Source organism: Mustela nigripes, chromosome 2 (assembly GCF_022355385.1).
Source record: "Mustela nigripes isolate SB6536 chromosome 2, MUSNIG.SB6536, whole genome shotgun sequence".
Classification (NCBI taxonomy): Eukaryota; Metazoa; Chordata; class Mammalia; order Carnivora; family Mustelidae; genus Mustela; species Mustela nigripes.
The window spans coordinates 108,973,649-108,998,357 of NC_081558.1; the positions used below are offsets into that span (position 1 = coordinate 108,973,649).

Below are 24,709 nucleotides of genomic sequence, written 5' to 3' on the forward strand. Positions count from 1 at the left end.
ATGTAAAGGTAACATAAATACCAAATGACAAATTGGCTGCTATGTGATTTGGGAAATTCGCATGGCTCTCTTTCATCTGGAAAAACGGCGCTCCTACTGGGCTTTGGTTTATTAACCTGCAAAAAGAGGGGCTGGGGTTAGAGACTCTTCAAGGTCCTTTCCAGCCTCAATGGATAAATCCTTTGTCACTCAATTCTATCAGCAAAATGGACTTAAAGTCTCTAGAAGTATGTACGTGCTTCTTTGCTAGCTTTTAAGTATCCACCTTCCTAGAAAACAAAACACAGCATCACCCTGGCCATCCTTTTGGCTTTTGTTCCTTGTGGTCTCAAGACAAAGGAATTTGGCCTTGTGATGAATCTCTTTAAGATGCCATCTGAGGAAGGTGATGGGTTCAGGATGATCTGCCATGTATACAGAAAAACCTATGCACCTGGAGATACTTTTTACCTCTTCTGCTCCCAAATTTTCCGCAGAATAGCACACATACAATGAATGCTCCATAAATCCTTCCTTACCATTAGGCTGATTTCTTTTCCTTTGATTCCAGAAGTTGTAAACTTCAACAAGGAAAATAAACATTCAGAAATTCAAATTCTGCTCATTCATTCTTTTCCCTATACCAAATCCTACTCTGCTTTTGCCGGGGGTGGGGGGGTGGGGGGGTGGGGGTGTGTGTGTGTCTTTTTTGATGTTGGTCCCCTCCTCTCCCCACTCTCTGAGCTCCCACCACTGCCTGAATCTCTCTCCCAGATGAATTAGTCTTGTATTATGCTTGTGTGCATGTCTGTTACTCCTCATTCAGCTAAGAGCTCTGTGAGAGCATGGCTGATTCTCAGGCTGCTTGTATACCCAACCACACCAAACTTGGCCCTTCATACGCAAAAAGTGTTTATTCACTGGCTCGTACAATCGGCAAAGAGTTTACTCTTCAGTTAGAAATATTCAAGAGACATGTTTAAATGCTTGCTTTTCCCAATGTTGTGGAGACAGTCATCCCCTCCATTTCCTGGATCCCCCTATATAAGAACTCAGAAACACCCTTAAGCAGAATTGGGACCACACAATTTCATAAAAACAACCTTCTTCGTTTTATTTTACTTTGAACTTAATAGTAATGCTTAGCCTTCCACCTCTTAATTACATTGGCAAGTGGGTGAGGTTTACTGATCCCTGCATAAGGAGTTAATTCCAAAAGAGACTTTGACAAAGAATACTTTATGGGAGAATACATCGTTATTCCAGCAGCTTTGCTGGACTGACCTGCAGACACTGCCTGGCCAGACTCAGGCCAGTCTGGCTTCCTGCCACTCAGGCCAATTTCCTAATGATCTAATAGGAATGCACAACAACCCAGTAAAGAACTAGGTCTTTCTCTCTCTTTGGTCTTAAAAATGAGGTAAGGACTAGTGGGTTAAAGTGTATCCTTAAGGGAAAATGCAGCATGGCTCTGCAATGTTCTGAACATTAACAGAGACCTTCTGAAGTCTAGCAAAAAAATTTAAGGGCAACAGGATGCTCGATAAACAGCTGTTAAATACCTAAGTACGCAGGTGTCTGTTTGTTTGTTTGTTTGTTTTTACCAAGAAACAGGATTTTTCTAATCATTACTCCATTAACCAGAGCCGATAATGCACTCACAGACATCTGGCCAGAAGATATAATCCACTGCTATGGACTGAACTGTTTTTCCCCCCAAATTTGTATGTTGAAACTCTAACCCCAGTGTGATGGTATTTGGTGCTGAGGTGTCGGGGAGGTAATTAGGTTTACATGAGGTTGTGAGGGTGGGCCTTCATGATGGGATTAGCGTTTTTATGAGAGAAGACACCACAGAGCTGTTCTCTTTCCCTCTCCTTGCTCTGTGGGGACAAAGTAAGAAGCTAGAAAGGGGGCTCTCACCAGAATCCTACCATGCAGACACCCAGATCTTGGACTTGAAGCCTTTAAAACTGTGAGAAACGAATTTCTGCTGTGTAGACAATTAAGTCACCCAGTCCAAAGTATTTGGTACAGCGCCCCAAGGTGACTGGTACATTCATTAAAGGAAAAAGAAAGAAAAGAAAAGAAGAAAGAAAGGAAAAGAAAAGGGAGGGAAAGAAGAGAAAAGAAAAAAAAAGAAAAAAGAAGAAAACCAAAACCCACACAAACTGACAACTAAATTCCCCTCAGGGAGAGAGGTACTGCTCTGGGCACTATTTTGGGTGATGTAGAGTAAGGTCTGGAGTTGAAGAGGGAAAAGAGACACAAAGAACAACAGAAAAAAATGAGCTTGCTCCTAAAGGAGCTTTACAGTGAGAATCCATAAGGCTGAGATTGTGAGCCGATGGAACGTGGGAACAGTAAAGAGTTAAAACAGGTGAAGAAGTGAAACCAAGGTGGAGAGAAAAGCTCTAGGGACACAGAGGGTGGAGTGCTTGCCTTCAGCTTAGAGGAACATAGGGAAAGATTCTCAAAACAGTGGTAACCAAACTGGGGCCTGAGGTTTATTAAAAAAAGACTTGCTGATTTAAAAAAAAATCCTATCTGATGACAGGCCATCTGTTAGCTTGAATTTACTTCAAGAGAAAGGTAGAGGCTAAGATTTAGAGTGCAGGAACTAGCTCAAAGTTCTGCTCTAATCCTATGCTAATTCCTCATTTTCCAAAGCCCTTGGTTTATTAAGCCTCGATTTTGTTAATTTGTAGAAAGGAAGGAATAGTAACAGTTCCCACTCGTCTGTCAGGGGTGGAAAAAGAATGACTATTGTGGCACTAGGAGAAAATCAGATTTACCACACGACACCCTGGTACATGCCTCTTCCTCCGTGAAGCCTTTTTGTCAAGTGCCTCCTTTCCGCCCAAATGTCCCTGGTCTCCGCCCTCAGCCCTTTCCTATGAGACCCTGACACATATCGTTTGATCTGCTTTGTGGAAAACCTATTTGTGTATTTGTTATGCTTTATAATAGAATTTAGAGCCTGCCTAAACTAGACTAAAAATACACATTTTTACTTTTTAAAGGGATATGTTTTAGAAGGTTCACTTTTATTCTAACTAATGTGTCCCAATGACTTTATTAACGTAAACTGCCTCAGATACCTTTTAGCATTAATAAAGAGCCAGCCCTTAGAGTAAAGAACAGCTTCTGTGGAATATATTTACTCTTCTTTCAAAAAAATTTTTTTATATAATTTAAAAACTCATTAATTCCTTTCTGGCTTTTAAGGCTTAAACGATTCTAAGTGTCTCCATCCACCTGTGAGACCCCCCGAGCACATCTTTCGCCCTTATCCCGGCATCCTGTTTTCCCATATTGTAAATGTAAAAGACCGTTTTATTAAATAAGCTTTAAGTTAAAGAAGTAAACATTCTTTGAAGACCTACAATATACCAGGCTGTTGTCAGCGTGAAGTGTTCAAATAGAGCACTGGCCATGTTACAATGATGATGCTGATCTTGTCCACATTCCTTGATTTCAGGAGGTGGGTGGGAGGGTGAGCAAAAGAGAGGGCCAGGGAGTAGATCTCTTTTTTTCCCTTTTTTTTTTTTTTAAGGTAAGCCTGGCTGGAGGCTGGCTTACCTGGCTGGAGGGAATCACCATGTCCTATTCAAAGTCATCAGAACATCAGAGAACCTCCATTCAAACTCTGACAGTTTTCATCTGGGAGTCAGGTCTATGTGTTTGACCTTGAGTGCGCCGGCTCTTATGATAATTCTACGACTGGAAGCTAGACAGCTGGCTTCACTCTCACATCTTTCCCTTCAATCTTTCACATTTACATTTCAGCAGTGACTGAAATGAGCCAAGTTCTCCTCTCTGCTTCGTATATACACAGGGAGTCTCAAATCGAAGGTGCACCAAAGGGCAAAGAGTCAAAAGCCCTCTTAGGAGGCACGGGAATCTAGAATGAAACCAGGTCCCTCTGTCCCCAAGACCCATAAATATCAAAGCAGGGATGGCTCACCTAATGTGACAGGAATCATGGAAAAGACGAAGATGAACAAAACGAGACCTCCCCACCCCCAGCCCAATCCCAACACAGCACACTCTGGATGGGGTTTAAACAGTAAGAGAATGTGTCAAAAACTCAAATGACTTCAACGCCAGTTGTAGGAAGTGAAATCATACCAGAGAGGAGGAAACAAAAGCATTGCATTGGAAAAGGCCACATCTATTTGGGGAAGTTTCAGGAAAGCTTTTTAAGATTGGCTGATACAGATTTTCAAACCATGGCACTGGGGAAAGGCACAAGGCAGACAGCAGCCAGGCAGGAGCACAGACAGAGAAGTGTAAAATATCAATGTCCAGGAGAAGACAGTCCCATTTGGCCAAGTGTGGTAAAAAGAATGTGTAGGAGAAAGATGGGAGATAGTGAAGTATTTTGGGACTACTTCTTAGATGAGCTGGGCTAGAAATACAGACACGTGGATCTCAAAACGGAGTGTGCAGAAGAACCTCCCTCAAGAGCTTTGTAAAGGAGGCACATTTCTTGGCTCCTTGTGCAGAAATTCTGGGGAGTGGTCCAGAACTTGACATTTTTAATGAGGACTTGACAGTGATTCCAAAACAGGTGACCTCTGACACATTTTGGGGAACCAAGCTCCAGAGTCTCATGACTTGCTGCCACCCCTTGGATGCTGGGAGCACTTGAACCTGCGGCACACAGGTAACATTCCAGAGACTTCCACGCTGACTCACAATAAATAGCCCTTTGGGGATTCAAGGGAAGCCAAGTTCTCCTTTGTGGATTCTATTTGCACATACCTGGGGCTTGGCCCTGTGAGGTTATTTGCTATCTAAAGGCACCACACTTGGATTTTTGCCCACCCCCCCCCATCAGCCTCTTTGAACCCCCATTTAGCCACCGAGGTAAGAAATATTACTTTCTATTTGTGGGGAAACAAGGTGAAATATGGAGGAGAATGCAGAACAGCAGCTGGTCAGGCTGGGTGTGAATGAGGTCTGACTTTACATTCCATGATTTTTTTCTTGAAAATCATTTGTTGCCTCACACCAGGCCTGCTAAGTGAAAGATTGAATATCTTACCTAGGACTCTTGAACTTATTTTCAGGTTTATTTTTAACATTGATTTTAAAGCATAAACATACACATACACTCTCTCTCTCTCCTCTGTCCCAATCCTTTCCTTCTAATTGGAATCATAAGGTTATAGACTTTTTTTCTCTTTTGAGGGTACAGAGCAGCTCTGAAGACCCCACTAACACAGGTTACGTGCTGTATCTGGGTAATTATCATTCCTTTATCCTTTGAGAGACAAATGAGAAATATGAAAGAAAACGAGGAACAGACTCCTTCCCTGTTTTCTTTCTATCCTTTTATCTCTAAAGTAGGAAGTTTTACTGAACCGCTGCCAACAATTCACTCAGCCTAATGAAGTGTACAAGTAATAGGATTAAATAATCTTAAACCATTATTACAGTGGCCTGATGCTGACATTCATCCAAACTCTGGCAAACACCGAGTGGTGAGTTCATGCTTGATTTAAAAATAAACAAACTAGGGCAGTGGGAAGGTTCTAGCATAAAGTTTCAGAGGCACTGAACCTGGAAATCTGAGACTCTCCATCTTGGTTAGAGCTGAAGCAAACTTTGTCCTATTTCTACACTCTCCAACCAAAATTTATGGAATCCAACATTTTCTAGGGATGTTGCTCTGGAGTCTGTAGCCACATATGATTAAACCTCTTCATGTCAGTCCCAAAGAAAGCAGCTCTTTGAACGGCATCATCAAGGTTCATGGTTTCTATTCCTGCCTCTGCCATTAATAAACCATATAACCTCAGGCAAACTAGTCAGCTTTCTTGGGCTTCAGGTGTTCTCAGCTGTAAACTGACGTTATTGAATTTCTAAGGTTCCTTCCTTCTGGCCTTTAAAATGCATTCTAATTCTACAACAACAGAAATGAATATACTTTGGGATAGGAACTGGAGAAAAAGGTTTTACTTCCCGAGCCTCTTCCTTGTTCTGGGCAATCTGCCTGCAGCTCTTTCCCTCCCCGCCCTCACCAAGGGCGGACTCGGAGCCTGCCGGGATGTGGTGCGCAGGAGCCTTAATCAGCAGAGGGCTGGGGGCTAGCTGGGGAAAAGGACTAAATAAAAACGTTTACAAGGGGCTGTGCAGTAACTGTCCCCCCTCCTGCAAAGCCTTGCTCTTGTTTAATTAGAGGGTGAGGATGTGAATGCATGTTGTTGAAGTGAGACGTGCTTTCCGAAACATATTCAATCCCCAAATCATTTCGCTCATGGGGTAATTATCCTTGTAAAATTTTATAGCATTCTTCACTTAAATCATTTATGCTTTTAAAGGTTAACTTTATATTTTATGGTTTTTAAGGTATTTTATAGTTTTTGTTTTTAGGTAGTTTCTAGTTTTTGTTGCTTCTTGTATAGGGCTTCTTTTTTTTTCCTGTTATGTTTTCTAAACCAAAGTTTATAATTTTAATTTTGTTGTTACTAAACTTTTATTATTCTTTTAAAAAAGATTTTTATTTATTTATTTGACAGACAGAGATCACGATCAGGCAGAGAGGCAGGCAGAGAGAGAGAGAGGAGAAAGCAGGCTCCCCGTTGAGCAGAGAACCGGATGCGGGGCTTGATCCCAGGATGCTGGGATCATGACCTAAACCAAAGACAGAGGCTTCAACCCACTCAGCCACCCAGGCGCCCCAACTTTTATTATTCTAAGACTTCATATTTTTCTCAGATTTTCCAGAATAATCATATCACCTATAAATATTGCTACCTCTTAGTCTTAATGATTTTGAGGGAAAAAGTCTCGGAAAAATGGGTATGACAAATGTTACTCATTTAAAATTAAGAAACACTATACACAAGTGACACTATATTTTTAGAGATATGGAGTCAAAATATGAAGAAATGCATGGGTAGGATAAAAAACAGATTTAGCATAATGACTACCTCTGTATTAGAGTTTTGGGAATGTGATTAGGGATAAGGACCTAAGGCTTTCAATGGAATTTCGAATCTTATTTGTTAAGACTAGATACAGGGTATGTGAAATTTCATCATATTATGCTTTATATCTTTATGTGTTAGAAATACTACATAATAAATTAAAATATATATGTAAAACAAAGAAAAAGTTATATATATGAAAGTTTGTATAAGACTTTGCATTCCACAGTTCTCATTATGAAGGCTAGAATGTTAAAAACAATATTAATATAATACCAGTAATCCTATGGATACCCAGAAAGATATCTGGCCATCAGTTTGTTTTATGCTATTAAACACATATTTTCCTTTTGTGTTCTTGCAACTGTTTTTGTTTTAAATAAGGATGTAGGATAAATTTCATTAAATGCCCTTTAGGCATTTAAGGAGATGACTGGTTTATTAACATTTGATATCCAGATGATGGATTAGGTTAAAATGTCCCTTGTATTTTCCTAACATTGAATTACCTGGGATGTTTCATTTTGCGGCACTCAAATTTGCTAATACTTCGGTTAGGGTTTCTGCGTGGGAGAAAGTCAGATGAGCATACTTTTCTTTGGGGGGCAACCTGGTTTGTTAATAATATTATTAACCATGATCAGGGTAGCTTTCTAAAATGATGAGAAGCTTATCTTCTCTTGCTAAGCTCAGAAAGTTGAACTCGTACAGCAATCATTCGTTCTTTTAAGATCTGAGAAGTCCTCTCAGTAAAATCTCCTGGTGCATTCTCAGATGGTAGGTCTGCATTCCATCTGTGTTTTGGGGGTTACTCAAGTGCTCTTCCATCGTATCTTAAGGATGCACAGATCATAGCCTGTTCCATAAAATTTTAAATGCAATAATTTTTAAACATCTTCTATACATATACTAAAGAGGTTCTCTTTCATTCATAGTCTTCTGTAATTTCTGTTTCTCTCTCTTTCTCATCTTCCTTGAATGCTAATTTTATTTCTCTTTTCAAAGAATCATCTCCTGGACCTAAAAATTCTAGTATTTTTCAGTTTATCGAGAACTGCCTTTAACGATTTCCTTATTCCTGTAGGGTTGACTTTGTTGTCCTTTTCTAGGTCTATAGATTAATATATATGCACCCTTTCTTTTGCAATTAATGATCCCAGCTGTACTGAAATTGAGCTCTGGCTCTCATTCTGGCTGTCATGCAGTGTTACCGTCAGCACTACTTTTAAGATGTCTTCAGCCCACGGGTATGCTTATTTATCCTCTGATAAGTTTCTTGTCTTGCTATACTGTTATATGCAACTCTGTGAGCCCAAGTGGGAAATGTTTGCCTCTTAGACTATGAGAGGATATTCCTTTAAACCTTCCGTGTAGATTTGGAAAGAAGATTGGACTGATCATATTAATCACATTACTCAACTTCCATAATTGGTTTGTCAAAGATTGCACGGAATGTGTTAAAGTTTTATAAAGCATATGGTTTAACCATTTTCAGCTCATATTTCATCAATATTTTTGTATCATATATTTCAACATAATGATATTTAATGAAGAAAGGCTCAGGGCTGTTCCTCTGGAACTGTGGCCTTTATCAATAAAGTAATATACTTTGGCCTATGTAATAGTTTAGTTCTGAATTGTACTTTGTCTTCTATTAATACTGTAGTTAGTAGGTGATGAATATTATTTTCTTTAAGCCTGAATTTGTTATTCATCTTTTCCTTTCTCTTTAACTATGAGTTGTATTGGTTCATTGCTTATCACCATTTTATTAGCCCTGGATTTCCTATATACTTAAATTTAATTTATTTATTTGTCTGTTAGATTCTCTGAGTCTTTTTTTTTTTTTCCCAGAAAATGTATGTAGGTGATATATATTCTTGAATGCCCATGGAAGACACTTTGAATGCCCTTTGGAGAAGGCAAAATTTGATGCACTGTCTTGTAACAAAAGCAAGTTACCGATTAGTACAGATGGTACGATCCCATCTGTGTGTGTGTGCCGTGTGTCTATGCCTGTGTCAACCACATGTGTACAGATGTATGGTTTTATCTATACACAGAGATATTGAAATAGAAAAGGAGTCTGTGGTAAAATATGAAGTGTTATATTATTTAGAAGGGGGAACTATGCATATTTTAATACATTTTCTCATTTTTCTTAGTGAGCATTCAGTACTTAAAAACAGACTTGTAGTTTTTTAAAGAACGACTACATAAGATAGGATATTTTGAGCTTAATATTTCTCTAATATGTCCAAAAATAAGGCAAAAGTCACTTTATAAAATTCAGAATGTAGGCTAACTGTAGTTTTTTAAACTTGGCAGTATGAAAAAATGGTAATAGAGAAAAAATTAATTACGAGAAAAGAAACCTAGGAATCACAAATGAAATTTCCAGTGACTGGTTGGGTACCTGAAAGGAGGGGGACTTGAGAATCAAAGGCCAGGTCAAGTCTTGGATCTGACGGTCATGCTTTATGGAACAGAGCAAACTGACTTTTTCTAAAACTCAGCCGCATATTACTGGAAAGGCAGGCAATAATAATTGTACTATTTTCTAGGATCATTAGAGGGTGACATAAGTTAAAAGAAAAGTGTTCTATAAAATAGAAAGCACTAAACAAATGTTATTATTATGATTATTTTTAACCATAAAAAGTAGGGTTTCTCCTTAAAACCTGAGGCATTTCAGGGAGAGCCACATGTAAATGCTCAAGAAAAGACAGACAGCTCATGTTTTATTGCCAAAAGAAGTTGGGTATTTCAGATTCTGGAATGCTGGAAGGCACAATTTATGTGTCCATCGGTTCAAATGTTGGAAATGGAAGGCTTTATCCACAGAGGGTTATCAGTATCTTTGTTATCTTTAGGAAGTTGAATATTCGTTTCAGGGTGGTAAACTGTCCCTAGCCTTAGTTTGTTTTTTGTTTTGGAAATATCAAAGCTGTCATCAAGTGGGACGGATAATTCCCCCATCCCACACCCGCACTGGTCTGTTAGGAATAGTGAAGCACAACAAGGGTGCTCCGGAGCACTGCCAGATGGGGGGGGGGGGGGTGTGGTGCAGAGAGAGGGAATGATCACTAGTAGTTGGCATGGTGAAATCGCTCTAGAGGACACTTGACAGATGTCCCTCTTTCTTGAAGCATTTTCTCCTTTCCGGGAGAGTGCTTGAGGGATACTGATGAATATCAAGAAGCAAGTGTGTGTGCAGGTGCGCTTGGTGTGAGGGGGAAAGAGAGACAGATGCTCCTCGGAGGTGAGGAAGCAGGGGTGAGCAATGGGAAAAGACAAGAGGAGATTTCATGGATTTTTCAGCATTTGTCCAAACTTAAGCACTAGCCATAACTGCCTTTAAAACACTATTGGGAGGAACTGAGCATATAAAAGGACAACTTTCCTGCAGAGGTAGGAGCCTGTGGCCATTTAGGGACATAAGGGAGCAAAAGGCTGCGAGCATGTTGGCCACAGATGGGTCAAGCTCAGGAACCTTGCAGTGTTTAGTCTCCTGCGGAGCTGGCCTCCGATTTCCTGAGGCCTTTTAATCACTTGGATTTTAATTCTAATAAAAATGTCTGTAGCGACTTCCACTGTTGGAGAGTTAGAAGCTGGATTTGATCCACTCTAAGTAAGAGCCCTGGTTTAGGGGAAGATGCTTGGCTGCCATTTCGTAAACAGACTTCTGCTGAGAATCTCGGATGTGCTATGTCTCAGGCCCAGACTCCTCGGCAGTGCTAAGGACACAGCAGTTCTTCTGTTAACCTATACTTGCGGCTAACCCTGTCTCGTTCAGGATAGAACACATAAGTGGGATGCACAGCTATTGCCCCTCATGCTCATACCAACAGAAAAATCTTCTCAAGCAAAGAATGAACCTCTTCTTCTCCTGTATGTCCTCATATTCCTTTTATGACGTCTATTTATTTCAGTATTTCCATAGCAACTGTAGCTATGAAATTACCCCAAACACAGAGGATTTCTAAATTGTATCAGATTATACTAAGGACAAAGTGATGATAATAATGTTATTAATGGATCAAGCCCCTCTATTAGTAAACAATTTCATAATGTATAAAATATCACAACTGGTCATTCCTTTTCTTTGAAAACAGGCAGGAAATTACTATCTATCTCCCTTTCATCAATGAAGATACTGGTACTCAGAAATTAAATGACTTATCCAAGGTCACACCAGGAGACCAAGGTCTAGAAGCAACATATTCTATTTATATCACCTTACTTCTCAAAGAAGCTTAGTACTCATAATTTTAATCTGTTCGTTTATACAACTCCATAAAAATAATCAAAACTAAACTTTTAAGAGATCACCAAAGTTGAGAAGCATCTTATTGATTTTGCTAATAACCATACAAACATAAATTAAATAATTATAGTGGTGCCTGGGTGGTTCTGTTAGCTGGTGTCTGACTCTTGAATTTGGCTTGGGTCAGAGTCTCAGGATCCTGGGATGGAGCCCCACGTCGGGCTCCATGCTCAGCGCGACCTGCTTGTCCCTCTCCCTCTGCGCCTCACACCACTTGAGCATGCTCTCCCTCAAATAAATAAATAAAATCTTTAAAAAAAATAACTGTTAAATAAGGTACTTATTAAATTGGTTCAAATTAAATATAAATAAGCCTCTTCAATAGTGGATAGGTTATAGTTTAACATATGGTTTCATATTGCTGATGGTTCTGTGAATTTGAGAAATCTTTCTAAAGAAATCTAGCAAAAGTTCTCCAAATTGCTGCAAAGTAAACTTGGTAATATAAATCGAAGAATTTAAGCTAAGAAAAAAAAATCCAAAGTAAAAGAATATAAAACTTTTACTCAGCTATTTACAGTCATGTTATTTACAAAACTGAAAGAATGGAAAGCACCCAATACCTTTCTAGTGGCAAATACTTTTAAAATGTAGTATGCAAACATAATATAAAACTAAATGGAAAAAAAACCTAAAAAATAGAAATTATTAACAGTGGAAAACTATATACATATTTATATTAGGTCAAACAATAGAAAACACAAAAGAAAGCATATATAAAATGATTAAAGAGAATTATAGTGCCTTACAGAACCAAACCAATTTAATTACAGTTACATATGTGCAAGGATTAAGGATTCAAGAGACAATAGGAAAATCTGAATAATCACTGGAGCAAAGATGAAAAAATAACTGGTATATTTTTCCTCCAAATTATGTAAATGGTCAATTTCAAAATGATCTAAGTTGATCAATAATTAATTTAGACAAGAAGAAATTAAATTTATATTAGATGAGTCTCCTTTCTAAACTCAGAACATCGAACATGGGTGGACTTTACACAGAAATAATGAACTAAACCACAGTAATGAATATTCTGATTCTATTACCAACAAAACAAAACAAAACAAAACAAAACAAAACAAAACAAAGCGCACACTGACTGAGGCCCAGGGCCTCGGTTTTCTTCACTTTGTTTATACAGGATGTCTCTTGGACATCACTTTCCACCAATGGAACAAGACACAGTTTGACCAGATGCCATTGGAGGTCTTTCTGTTCAAAGGGCTTTGGTTCCAGGTGACATACATACAGCCCGAGGATCCTCCTTACCACACACTTCTGTCTTCAAAACCAACTTGTTTCATTTTAGACTCTCAGCTTCCCTGATCCCCTCAAAAGAAAACTCTTCACATTTCTGGTGTGGCAGCTTATTGGACTTACGAAAAGTCCCAAAGAAATTAAAATGCTAAAACATCCATCTGAGAGCTGGAGGGCTGTGAACTCTGAAATCAATATTGAACAGGGTCTCTGAATACAGTTTAACTGAATTCTGATAAGAATTAAATTACATTTTAGAGTCACCATGGATAGATCTCATAAAGAAAAATCTTGATTAAAGGTTCTTCTGAGGGAGAGATGTTAAAAAGGATGGTAAGAATTTCCATTGTTTGAATTCACCCAGCTCTTCCGAGGATGTGATTAAGTATTTCCCAGATACTCTTCTTTGTCATAAGCACAGTCTAGCAATAGGGCAACCAAAGCAGAAGGAACTACCAACTCAAGAATCACTGGGCTCCTCATGCCTGGCCTGGGAGAGCAAAACCTGAGCCCACACACAGTAGAAATCCATAATTTAGCCAGACGACACTTTTTTCAGTCTTATTACACACTCAGAAGGACAAGAGAAGCATTTAAAAATGGGAAAGGGGTATGCCTGTGAGGCTAAAACAATTCGCTAAAGTCCAAGAAGTCACACGGCACATGTAAGGTCCTCATATTCAGAAGTACTAAATATGCCAGAAATCTTACCAAAATTCATCTCAGAATAACATGCATTCCGTTACCATTCCTTGGGCAGGCCAAGTGTGCTTTATAGGATTACCTCATTTCATCTTCACAAGTCTCTGGGGAAAATTCTGCAATGACCCCCATATCTGTGGGGGGACTGAGGCTCAGAAAGAGCTCTCTCAAGGAGACAAAGCCTTAAATGATGAAATGAAATTCAAACCATGTTCCTCACACCATGTTACACCATTTCCCAATACTGCTCATACAATCCTTAGCCCTGAGGGATACAAGAAAAAATGAAGGAGACTGTCACCAGAGCACCACTTAAGTAGAAAAAATCAACAATGCAGTCCCAGGAAGGATGAAAAATAGACGGAGAGCCACACAAAACACAGCAGTGTGGTCACTTCGTATAAGGACAAAGGGCCACAGGTGCTTGCAAAGGTTCTGTGGACATGACTGCCACAGAGTTTACTGCAATAAGTAATTTCTTGTGCTGGCCCGAAGTCACTGTCCACGTGGTCTGTTTACAAAGGCAAGGGATTTTGTATTGTTTCTCTTTTCAATAAAGATTTCAAAGGGTGATATTTGAAATATTAGTTCCTAAAGAGGTAAGCTTCTGTTCAGGAGACTTTCCCTCATAGATGTAACTGTCCCCCCTGCCCCTCGATCAATAGGACATTACAGTGTTTCTGCTTATGTTCTAGACAAACTAAAAATGTGTGCTGTCAGCAGAGACTACAGGACGAGGGGTATGAAGGACTGAATATGGCCTTGGCTATGTCCCCAGCGATGGAACGGAAGAGGTCATTTTCCTCCTTTCTGTGATTCTGTATTCTCATGTCTACAAAGAGGACTTGGTTTCCAGCACCAGCATTGTGTGGCACTAGTACGATGCGATACGTACTTAAGTTAATTTGTCTCTGGGGAGTAAAACGAAATAAAATTGAACCTAAAAGATGCAAAACAGTATTAAATCCTGCAAGATCTTAATCTTGAAGAACTTTCAGATCTGTTCTGTGGACTCCAGGGCTGCAATGAGTTAGAGCCGGCAGGTCATGGGAAGATACTGACAGGGCCAGAAACTTCTGCAGTGAACTTGAGCCTCGGGGTTCTGCATAGCTAGGTGTAACTCCCGAGACCTTGCACCCAAAGCTTCCTTTATGTTATGTTTGCAAAAATGCGCCAATTTTTCCGCTGCACCAATTTTCCACTAACAAGTGTTAAACAGATTAAAATCATGCAGCAAGACAACAAGGAAATGTATTTTTAAGTTTAAAACCAGTTTATATTCATTCATCAAATTGCTGTATCAGAAGATAGCTTAATGTGTAGATTTAAGTAGCCTGAGAAATAACGAAGATAGAATATGTTTTAGCCACCCAGCTATGTTATTAAAATATAGTTGTTGTGTTCTTAAAAAACAAAACAAAACAAACTCAATTATTAGCTCAGTCAGCCTACTGTTCATCTTCCTTTAAGGGAAATTCATTTCCCTGTATTATAAAGGATCTATCTGTTCGCATCATTGAAAACCTGCTGGGTACTGTAGGTTGGAAATCTTCTGGGTGGAGAAGAGGTGATTCAAAGGTCCCAGGAATTTGAAAGAGCACCGGGGAGTCTAGAAGCCCAGCAGTGTTTCTTTACAAATACTGGCAAATTCAAATGCAGGGTGAGACCGTGAGACCTAATAACAAGAGGTATGACAATGCCACTTGGGAAAACTTCTGCTGTGTAGGGGTGTGTGTGTGAGCTTGTACAGTACATGCCTGAAAGGCACGAGGGGATGATCTTCCCAGCAGACCGCTAATTGATGATGAACAGATCTTCCTACCATGTCTTTCTGACCTTACAGAAATAGGGGACAATTGGAAAAAATTAAGATATGCCCATCTACACACACACACACACACACACACACAGGCACATGCACACTTTGAAATCTGGGGAGAAACAAAGATCTGCTGGCTACATTCTATCTAGAGCGACTGGCATTCTGCCAAAGAAGACATCTTTGCAAAGCACCCGAGGAGCAGCAGAGCAGAACATGAACTTACAATGTAGCAGGGCTCACAGTAAGCTTTCTTTTCCACGGCATAGAAGGGCTGTCCCCGGAGCTTGTTGCTGCAGATGATGCAGGTGAAACAGTCCACGTGGAAGACCTGATCCATGGCAGTGCATCCTGTCCCTTCCCCAACGACATTCTCCCCACAGCGAGCACAGCGGCCTGAAAGACAGAAAAACGGATTGACTCCTGAGAATATATCAAGGAATCCTTTCAGTCTTTCTAGGGCTGAAGGCAACATGGAGGAGACAGCAGACTCAAAATGGCAGCAGCAGCAACAACAGGACTAACACCACCAGTGCTGCCACCACCAGGAGCAAGATCACTGGGGTAGAGCCACCCATGGCCCAAGTATGGCCGCCATGATGGGAATTTTCCATGAGGCATTTGAGGACCTGAGCCTCACAGCTCAAGGACCTACAGAAAGTGACAGAGTAGAAGTCAGATCTCCTGATGCCGAGGCCCCTGCTGTGCCTCTAATCTCACACCAGGTGTAAGAGGAACATGACTCAGCAAGGTAGCAGTGGAAGGCACATCTAGAAGGTCTTTCTGCTTAGAGAGTCTCCATGTCTGGTTAGACGGTGGGGGTAAAAAAACAAAAAACAAAAAACAAAAAAACACCGCTTCAACTCCTTTCAGAAAAGCCCAGGTCGTAAAATCTCTGCATCCAGCCCTCTGTGATAGACAGATCAAAAGCAAGTCCCTTTTATTTCCCGACAGTTCCAACAGCTAGAAAGTTCTTTCTCATATTGAGCCAGACTGCTTCCTCAAGCTAACTGCTACCCCGTACTTCCACTTCTGTTTTTTAGGACCTCGTGAAACTGTCTCATCTCTTACACCTGACACCATTCAAGTTATTACAACTCAGTTAGTATTGCCTCCAAGTCTGATCCTGTTTGAACATCCCTAAAATCTGCAACAGTTCCATAGACTCTGGTTTTGAATCCTGAGGTCCTGGTTGTCACCATCCAGCCCAGTGTTCCGTAAACTTCCAGCACTCTTAAACTGATTTATGGGGCATCTGGAACCCATATGGACATCAGATTTAGGTTTAAAAATTTCATTGTTTTAAATAGGAATAAGAAAACATAACTGAAAACAAATATTTATGTCAGTGTGAGGCATCATGCTGGCTGCAGTCTGTATCTCGATCTGGTTCCGTCATGGGAATCTTGAGCCAGAGGTCAGATCCACATCCAGTTTTCCTTCCTATTCTTTATTTCTATAAGTAAGAAGTCTTCACAAATAATTATCGGTCACTGGGAATATCAACAAGAATCGGAGGGCTTTAACACATAAGCTGTAGTGAACCTCAGGCTTCCCCTGTGCCAGGCATCTTCGAGGTGCTTTTAGACATGTTAACTCATTTCATATTGACAGCCCCCTATGTCATAGGTCTGCTACTGTCCCATTTTACAGATGAGGATACTGAGTCACAAAAAAAACAGTTAATGAAATTCAAATTCAAGTAGTCTAGCTTCAGAGTCCATGGTTTTAACCACTATGCTGTCTGGCCTCTGTTTCCTTCTGTGCATTAGGATTGAACATAGAGCTGACATTATGGGGAGATTCTCACTGAAGACTGCTTTCAGCACTCCATCACATTGGATTGACAATCATTTCACACCTACAAACGGGAGGCTAAATGTTTCAACTTGGGAGAAAAGAGGCAAATATATTTCTAATCCTCTCTGGTTATACTGGCACTGGAAAATATTCCTATACGCTCTGTTGCAGGACTCGAATGTATTTTTAAAATATAACCCAAACTACAGATCATTTTTTTGCCTTAAGAAATAAGAAATATCAAGTACTGGAAAAAAGAGTTAAACTCCTGGAAACTGAGCTCTCTCCACTATAGTTGACATTATGAAGTCCTGATATCATAGTCTTGATATCTGATAAAAGCTTTTGTAATAAATTTGTGGCTTATTCTACAAACTTCCACCCAAGAGTTATTCTGTTTTTATCTATTTTTATCTGTTTTTATCATGAGATACATAACCTTAGAAAGTTGCCTTTAAAATTATGGACTTTCATTGCCTTTAGTAACAAAATTAGGTTATTGCATATGACACTAATTTTGTGATTATTCAGGAGAAAAACCCCAACAGCTTAACTGGTTTACTAAAAAGTTCACTGTGCTATGTTTGAACTCGATGCTACATTCCTCAAAGCTTCATGTCACTATCTGTCATTTCATCACAGAAAACACATTGTGATTGTAGGCCAATGGATCACCAATTCATAAAATCCTATTTTTTAAAGAGTCATCATCATACTTAGTATTCAAACTTTTCCTTTATAACTGTTTGTGCAAACTTACACATTTATCTTAGAATGTACAGATTCACTTCCAATATTTATATTGGAACCCTCTTTCACTAAAATCTCCATTTTTAATATTAATCCAAAGTGGTATTTATGGTATTACCTTTATTACTATTTTTCCTGCCTTCACTGAATCATATTGAAATCACCGATCTATTTTGTTGAACTGAAGAAATGTAATACAATAGTGATAATGAAAAATGTAGGTTTAGCAGCAGCAGCAGAAAAATAATACATACTAATGACATGAAAATACTCTAATTTTACATTTCAAATGTGTTAAATTCAAGTCAACAGAATTATTTTTATTTATTACTCTTTCCCCTTTAGACCTTAAACAGGGCTCCCTGATAGTCCACCAGGGACTAGTAATGATGTGTGAGCCACACCCTGGGGGAAAAAATTCTGGCTAAATGTCACAGTCTACTGGTCATTGCCTCCATTAGACAACTGGAGGTAGAGATTCTGATCTGGACCATGGCTGGTCTGAAGTATAGTCTCTGGAACCCTAGAGCTGGAGTCTACATAGTCTATGGAGAGTTTGCTTGCTAACCCTAAGGATGGGGGAGAGAATCTCAATCACTGATTAGAGAAAAAGATGAAGGGAGATCCCTAAAGGTCAGGCTGAAAAGACAAGTTTTGAAATTTTCATTCTGTTCAACAAACGTTCCCCAGGTATCTGCTCTTTGCCACCACTATATTTGGCTTCTGTGTGATCTACGGAAATGGATTTGATGATGTCAGTGCCTTTTACAATCACTACAAAACTCTATACAATCTATAATTACATGGAAAAAGGTGCCAAGTGCCAGAGGAGAAAGTGTTATGGAGGTGTGGGAAGGAAATCATGTGTGAGAGGGGCTTGGCCAAAGGTTCTGTGGAGAAAGAGGCATTTGAGCCCAACTTAAGGATGGAACTGTGACAGGTGGAGATGGGAGAGAGAAAAACATTCTGGTTTTTCCAAAGGGAGTGAGTGGCTGGGCTTGACTAGGTCCCAAACCTCTGCAGTAACTTGGTGCTAGCACAACAAGGATTTGTCTTCTCAGCTATGAAAGCAGATGGGCTGTATTCATAAGGAACAATCTTCTCCTTTATAATTTGGAGAACATTCTTCCAGAATGGGTCAGGCTAATATGCTGGACCCAGACATGACCAGCTCAGCTGCCTCCCGTATTTTTCCTATTCTTGGGAGAAATCGGGGACACAGGCTCGAGGGCAGTCAGTCTGGCACCTTTAAAATCACAAGCACAGAAAAAGAGCGAAGAACAAAAAATAAAAATAGCCCTACCCATCAGCAGGACAGAAAAGGTGCCCGAATGTTCCCTTTTCACATTAACAAAATTTACAAACTATGCCTTTTAGGGAAGCATTCACAATGGGAACAAAGTTACTCAAGCAGAGTACATCCTTGCCCCTAGAGGGGCTTACACTACACATCATTAAAAGCAGACCACAGTCTTAATGCCCATCTTTTGGACAAGTATCTCAGCACTTTTAAATGAGAAAAACCAGGGGAACGGTACCAGACTGGAAGGCATCAGAGCATGAAGGAAACAGTTGATTAGGGGCTGGTAGGAAGCTCAAGTTCAGACCCAGGGCTAAGGAGCTTGCTGGCAAAGCTTAGCACAGTAATTTAAAAAAATCCAATGACAGAAGATCAGACAGGCTGAGGAGAATTTTGATAGTAAATTAAGATGCCTGAATCATAATAATAAAAAAGAACCCGTTTCTAAAGCTTGCTTATACATACATTATTGCTTGCTATGTGCACGGCTTTGTATTTGCTCCAGAACCAGGTACGGGTTCTTTTCACTCCTTCACCCATGGACCCTGTCCCAACTATAGCAACCTCTGGAGTGACGCTTTCTGGAAGGCTTCTCCCCGCTGCATGCCTACTACCCCAATCGGGATCCTTCACCTTTCATCATGGGCCATTAGAACAGCTTCCTGATTGTATAAATATATATATATATATATATATATATATATATATATATATATATGTTTGTATCTGACTTATTTCCTCTTAAAAATGGAAAGACTCTATGGGAGTCTTAGTCCTGAGTTATGTCTGGAAGGTTATGCAAAATTGGAACAAGTCATTTTTAGGAAGGGCATGGGAGGGGGGTGACATTTCAGGCCACTAACAGGTTGAGCAAGGGAGGCAGAGTAGTAGGATATAGGTTTTCATATTAATTGCATCCCACTCTCTTTCGGTAATGTGGATATATTTCCTTTAGAATGTAAAAATAAAATTTTTAACTAAAAATGCTTTTTTATGTGTGCGATCCTTGTACCATTAGCAAACACTGTTTGTTTTCGAGGTAGGATCAAAAATGTCCACAGCCATTTTGAAAGCTGGTGATACTCCCAAAGTTTCACATTATTCAACATCAAAAGTAAAATAGAAAATGTATACGTATGCAGACATCAAGCCAGGTCACATTTGTCTTCATGTCTTCCTTGCTATCTGACTTATAATAGAAATTTTAGGCACAGGCAAAGCCATATTCTATTTTTAACTATCACAATGAATTGAAACCCTATATGCCGATTGTATGATATATCAGGTTTCTCATTATGCACCTTCTGCAAAATATTCTGAGCACAGTCCTGTTTGAAAAGTTGAATCAATAAGGTTATATCAGGGTAATGAAGTCATGGTAAAGTATTCCTAGAAATAAAGATTGCTCCAATTATCCTATATATGGCCACTGGAATTATCTTCCAAGAGCAGAGCCCCCATTAAGCTGATTCAGAAATTATCCTCCACTGAAGGCACAAAAAGATAATAGAACAGCTTTGCATTCTTTTTATGACAGGTGCATATGACATTCACTGAAGGTTCTGGAATGATGGCATTTTCTCATCACCAAAGCTTCTATTTTATAGAATCCTGCAACATTAATGCGTGTCATAAGAGACGCCCTGTTTTTTCAACTACTTAAGTCCTAAGGACAGTTGATTTTTAACCTTACCAATATATTGGATAATCTGGGGAACTTAAAAAATGAAATGAAACAAAGCACTGATTTCTGGGTTCTAGCTCCATAGATTCTGATTTCATTGGATGGGATGGAATGTTCTAGGGCTGGAATTTTAAAAGCTGGAATTTTAAAAACCTGATTCTCACATTCAGCCAGGTTGAGCTGCTGTTCCAAGGGGTCTCTATTTCTGTACTGCTCATTAGGATAACAGCTGAGGAGTATTGCCCACATAGGTTTGATTCATCTGCATCCAAAACAGTTCAGGGACAGACTGTTAACACTAAGTTGGCTGAAAAAAAAATTCTACTTTTCACCAATGAGTTATCACCCTCATGCTGTCTCTGTAAGTCTTATTTTAAAGAGTTTTCAATGGCTTTCTACTCATTGACAACATACAAGAACAGAATTAGCTAAACGTTCTCAAATTTTACCAGCATTGCATAAGTTCACTTATATTAATTAGAAGCACCCCTATAGAAGTGTTCTTTTGTGTTGTAAATGAATGTATCCTATAGCAGTGCTGTAGGCCTTGAACAACACAGAATCTATCAAGAATGTCAACTGATGGCCACAGAGGGTGTGATTGTTTGTGTCAGTTTTTTCCGACTTTCTTGAACTCCACCTTTAAGTAACATGGCAATATCGAGTCTCCTAGGGTTAGTGCTATTTAGCTGTGTGAATAATGGGATCCTTATCATATCTTAAAAGCTGGACTGTAGGGCACACCTAGTGTTGTCTCCCGACTTACATATGTACAATGATATCTCCCTAGTTCATTATGGTATGGCTGAGGTGATCCTTGCTGAGATGCCTGAAGATTCCATGGGGACTTGGGTGGGAGGGAGGAGGCAGCAGATGGCAGTTCCTCTCTCTCTCTCTTCCCTACAGACACATGCCTGTGCTCTCTCGCACACACATGTAGCACAGACATGGCAGGCAAAGGAGAGATGACTGCTATAGCATGATGACCAGTGGGAGACATGGGAAGCCTTCAGAGAAATTAAAAGTAAGGAATAAAAGAAATTAAGTTAGAGTAACAAAACAAAACAAAAAAACACCCCTAATTGTCAGAGAGAACAGTAGGAGTGGGTGGATAAAGGCTCAGGCCACAGACCAGGTAAGATGGGGGTGAAGGCTGAATCCTACCGATGAAAGGAAGTCATTATGAAGTCTAGCCATGAGATGATTCATTTCTAGATACATATTTGCTCAGGCTGGACCTTCAGGGAAGACGGGGGGTTTGGGAGGGGGAGTCCCACATGGGCTTGCAAAAGCAAGCAGGTCCCACAGACTTAATTACACTTCATTGTGAAGAAGCATAACAAAAATATAAAAGAAAATTACTGTGTTTTTTTCTTTATGCCAAGCACTGCTTTAAGCACTCCACATACATTCTTTTACAGTGCTATAACCCTTACCTATTTTATTTGATAAGTAAGATGTCTGAGGTTAAGTCACTTGGCCAAGGTCTCAGGGGTGGAAGAGCCCCCACTCCTAGCCAATGCCAAGGACGTGAGAGTTATGATTGAACAATAAACTGTACTTGTAGAAAAAACACATGCTGCTGAAGAAGACGGGCTTCCGAAGTCTGACCTGGTTCCAGTCTCAGCCCCACTTCCTGCTGCCCTGAGATCTTCACAGCCAGGGAAAGAAGAGCCAATACAGCATCACCTCTCTGACCCCGAAACCTCAGCAGCTCTCAGTAAACATCGGAATCTGCGACAGGTAGGGAGATCCGTAGACATGAGGGGTCCTTAAGAGAAGATTTTAAAGTATGGAAACTCAAACTCTGGTTTCCTACTAGGAAAGCTTTTTTTTTTTTTAAAAAAACAAAAACAAAAACAAAAACAAAAACAAAAATACTGATGTCCATACTTTGCTTCCAGAGAGTCTGGTCTGGAATGGGGCCCTGACATGATAATGCTAGCGTGCAGTGGGTTCGAGAATCGTTGCTCTAGAAGGAACTGCATGTGTATGTGCTGCACAGTATAGTCTGTACTACAGGATTCTGACAAAGCAATGATGGTTAGGACCCAAAGCCCTGGTCCTACGGGGCCACCTCCTAGTAAGCTGTACTTAGTCGCTTGACAAAGGTGGTGAATTGGGACACCGCGCACCCTAGTCCCAACCTCTGCCAAACTAAGTAACACACACATGCATGGGACATACACATGTCAGGACAAGCACTTTCTCACAACTTCCATTCTCAGGGAAAGCAGCTCCAGTAAAAGCAAAAATCAGATAACAACAAAAGCAAAACAAAAAACAACACTGCTTTGCAGTTCTGAATGCAATGCATAACACCCGTTAACAAGTTATATATAAAGGTGTAAAGGAAATCAGACAGAACTGAGTCTTGCCTTTGTTACTCACTGGCTATGGGAACCTGGACAGCTTTCCTAAATTTCCAGAGCCTGAAGCATGTGTTTTCCAAATAAGCAATAAGCGGCCCCCCTCAAGGATCAGGTGGTCTCAGCTGAGTCAGGTGTCCAGCCATTCTGTCAGCCCCTCAGCAAACACACTTAGGAATTTTCTATTCTGTGGTAAGTATGACACACAGAGGTAAATTTCCTCAGCCTCGGTATAAAGGGGACAGCAACGACTGCCTTCACTACCTGGCCACGAAGTTCCACAATAGCCACAAAGGGACTCATACAGGTCCTGATTCTTTTTCCCTCCAACTATAGCAGGTATAGCTTAACCTCAAATGGAGAGATCACTGCAACCAAAAGCAGGGAGACATACATTCTGGACCCACCTATAAAGCTGACAGTCAATATGGGGACAATAGAGACAGTTGCATCTGTGAGGCAGTATTCATCAAACTGTTACTAGAGAATTTAGTGTTCAACATTCATTGTGGACCCCCCAAGGGAAGATAGTAGTCAATATTTATTCAGTACTTAGTATTTGCCAAGTATTGTTTTAAGTATTTAAATATATTACCTTAGGTAATTTCTCCACTGACCTGCTGGTGTAGGTCCTATCATCATCTCCTTTATAACAGCAGAAATGGCTGCCTGGAGATGGTTAAGTCACTTGTCTGCGGCCAAGAAGTAAAATACTGAAGCTGGAATAGGGACCCAGCAGTCCGGCTTTGGTGCCCCCTTCACCTGTCCTCTAACCTGGCTTATTGCTTTAGAACTCCAAATTTCCTAAAAATATCCAGCCTGGCAGGAAGCTCACATGAACCTCACAATTCGCTTGACAGGAACATCAGCATCTATCTTGACTAAAGTCAAGATTTTCCTTCAGCTTAGTTTTTACACATGGACATTTTCATACCGCCCCCCTGAATTCTTAATATATTTTCCTATATTTAAAATTTACTTCATGATTGATCGGTTACAAGAAAAAAAAACACAATATTTACTAGTACAGTTACAACTGCTATTGCCATGATTATTTTTGATTTGTGATTGGAATCTGCTCTATGGTATCTCTCATGGGAATTTATATTTCTCTCAAGCTCCATCCCAAGCTGAAAATACTTTAATTTGCCCAATTATTCTTAGTCTCTGTGATGGGAAATCTCCAAATGAATTGTGGTTATTTAAGAGCAAACCTAACCATGATGTAACTCGAGAGGATGTTTCTCAAGTTTTAGTATCTCAATGCCCAACAATAGCTATGAGCATCTTATGATGTTACCAAGCACTCCTTATATTTATATAGTACTTTATAATATTAAATGTGCTTTCTCACTTGATGCTACCACAATGAGCAAAATGAAAGTTATGACTAACATTACTTTTAAATTTCTGATATATCAAGATGGAGAGAAATCCTGAAGGCTCACTTAAAATTCCACCTCTTTCATATTGTTTGAACATTACCTCACAACAACTACACACTAGATAAGGCAATTATCTAGCAAATGAGTTAACCTAGGAATCATTTTGTGTGTGACTTGAGAGGTTGATAACAGAACTGGAATTTAGGTTTGGTTCATCTGGCCCCAAGTCTAGCAGTCTTTGACCTGGACCTCATTACCCATGCTTGTGGTACTGAACTCGGAGGTGGGGGATAGTCTCATTGGAGACTACACCCCAGCTTTTGTTTTTCCACTCAGTGCTGAAATGCCCTTAATATAATGTTAAAAGGATTTAAAAGTCTAGGAACAAAAGAACAT

General features: G+C 39.9%; 1 protein-coding gene and 1 long non-coding RNA gene across 13 annotated transcripts in view; one reads left to right on the forward strand and one right to left on the reverse strand.

Moving 5' to 3' along the window:
* Positions 1–24,709, reverse strand: part of LPP (LIM domain containing preferred translocation partner in lipoma) — a 662,033-nt gene that overhangs the window by 106,848 nt on the left and 530,476 nt on the right. For all 12 annotated transcript variants that reach the window (XM_059391302.1, XM_059391292.1, XM_059391291.1 and 9 more), the window contains one exon: positions 15,252–15,421. In XM_059391302.1, the coding sequence (XP_059247285.1) occupies positions 15,252–15,421 (170 nt within the window). The remainder of the gene's footprint in view (positions 1–15,251; positions 15,422–24,709) is intronic.
* On the forward strand, positions 4,227–17,204 carry LOC132011942 (uncharacterized). The gene is made up of 3 exons (XR_009402461.1): positions 4,227–4,648; positions 13,902–14,000; positions 16,798–17,204. It is a non-coding gene; the product is annotated as an uncharacterized LOC132011942 (long non-coding RNA).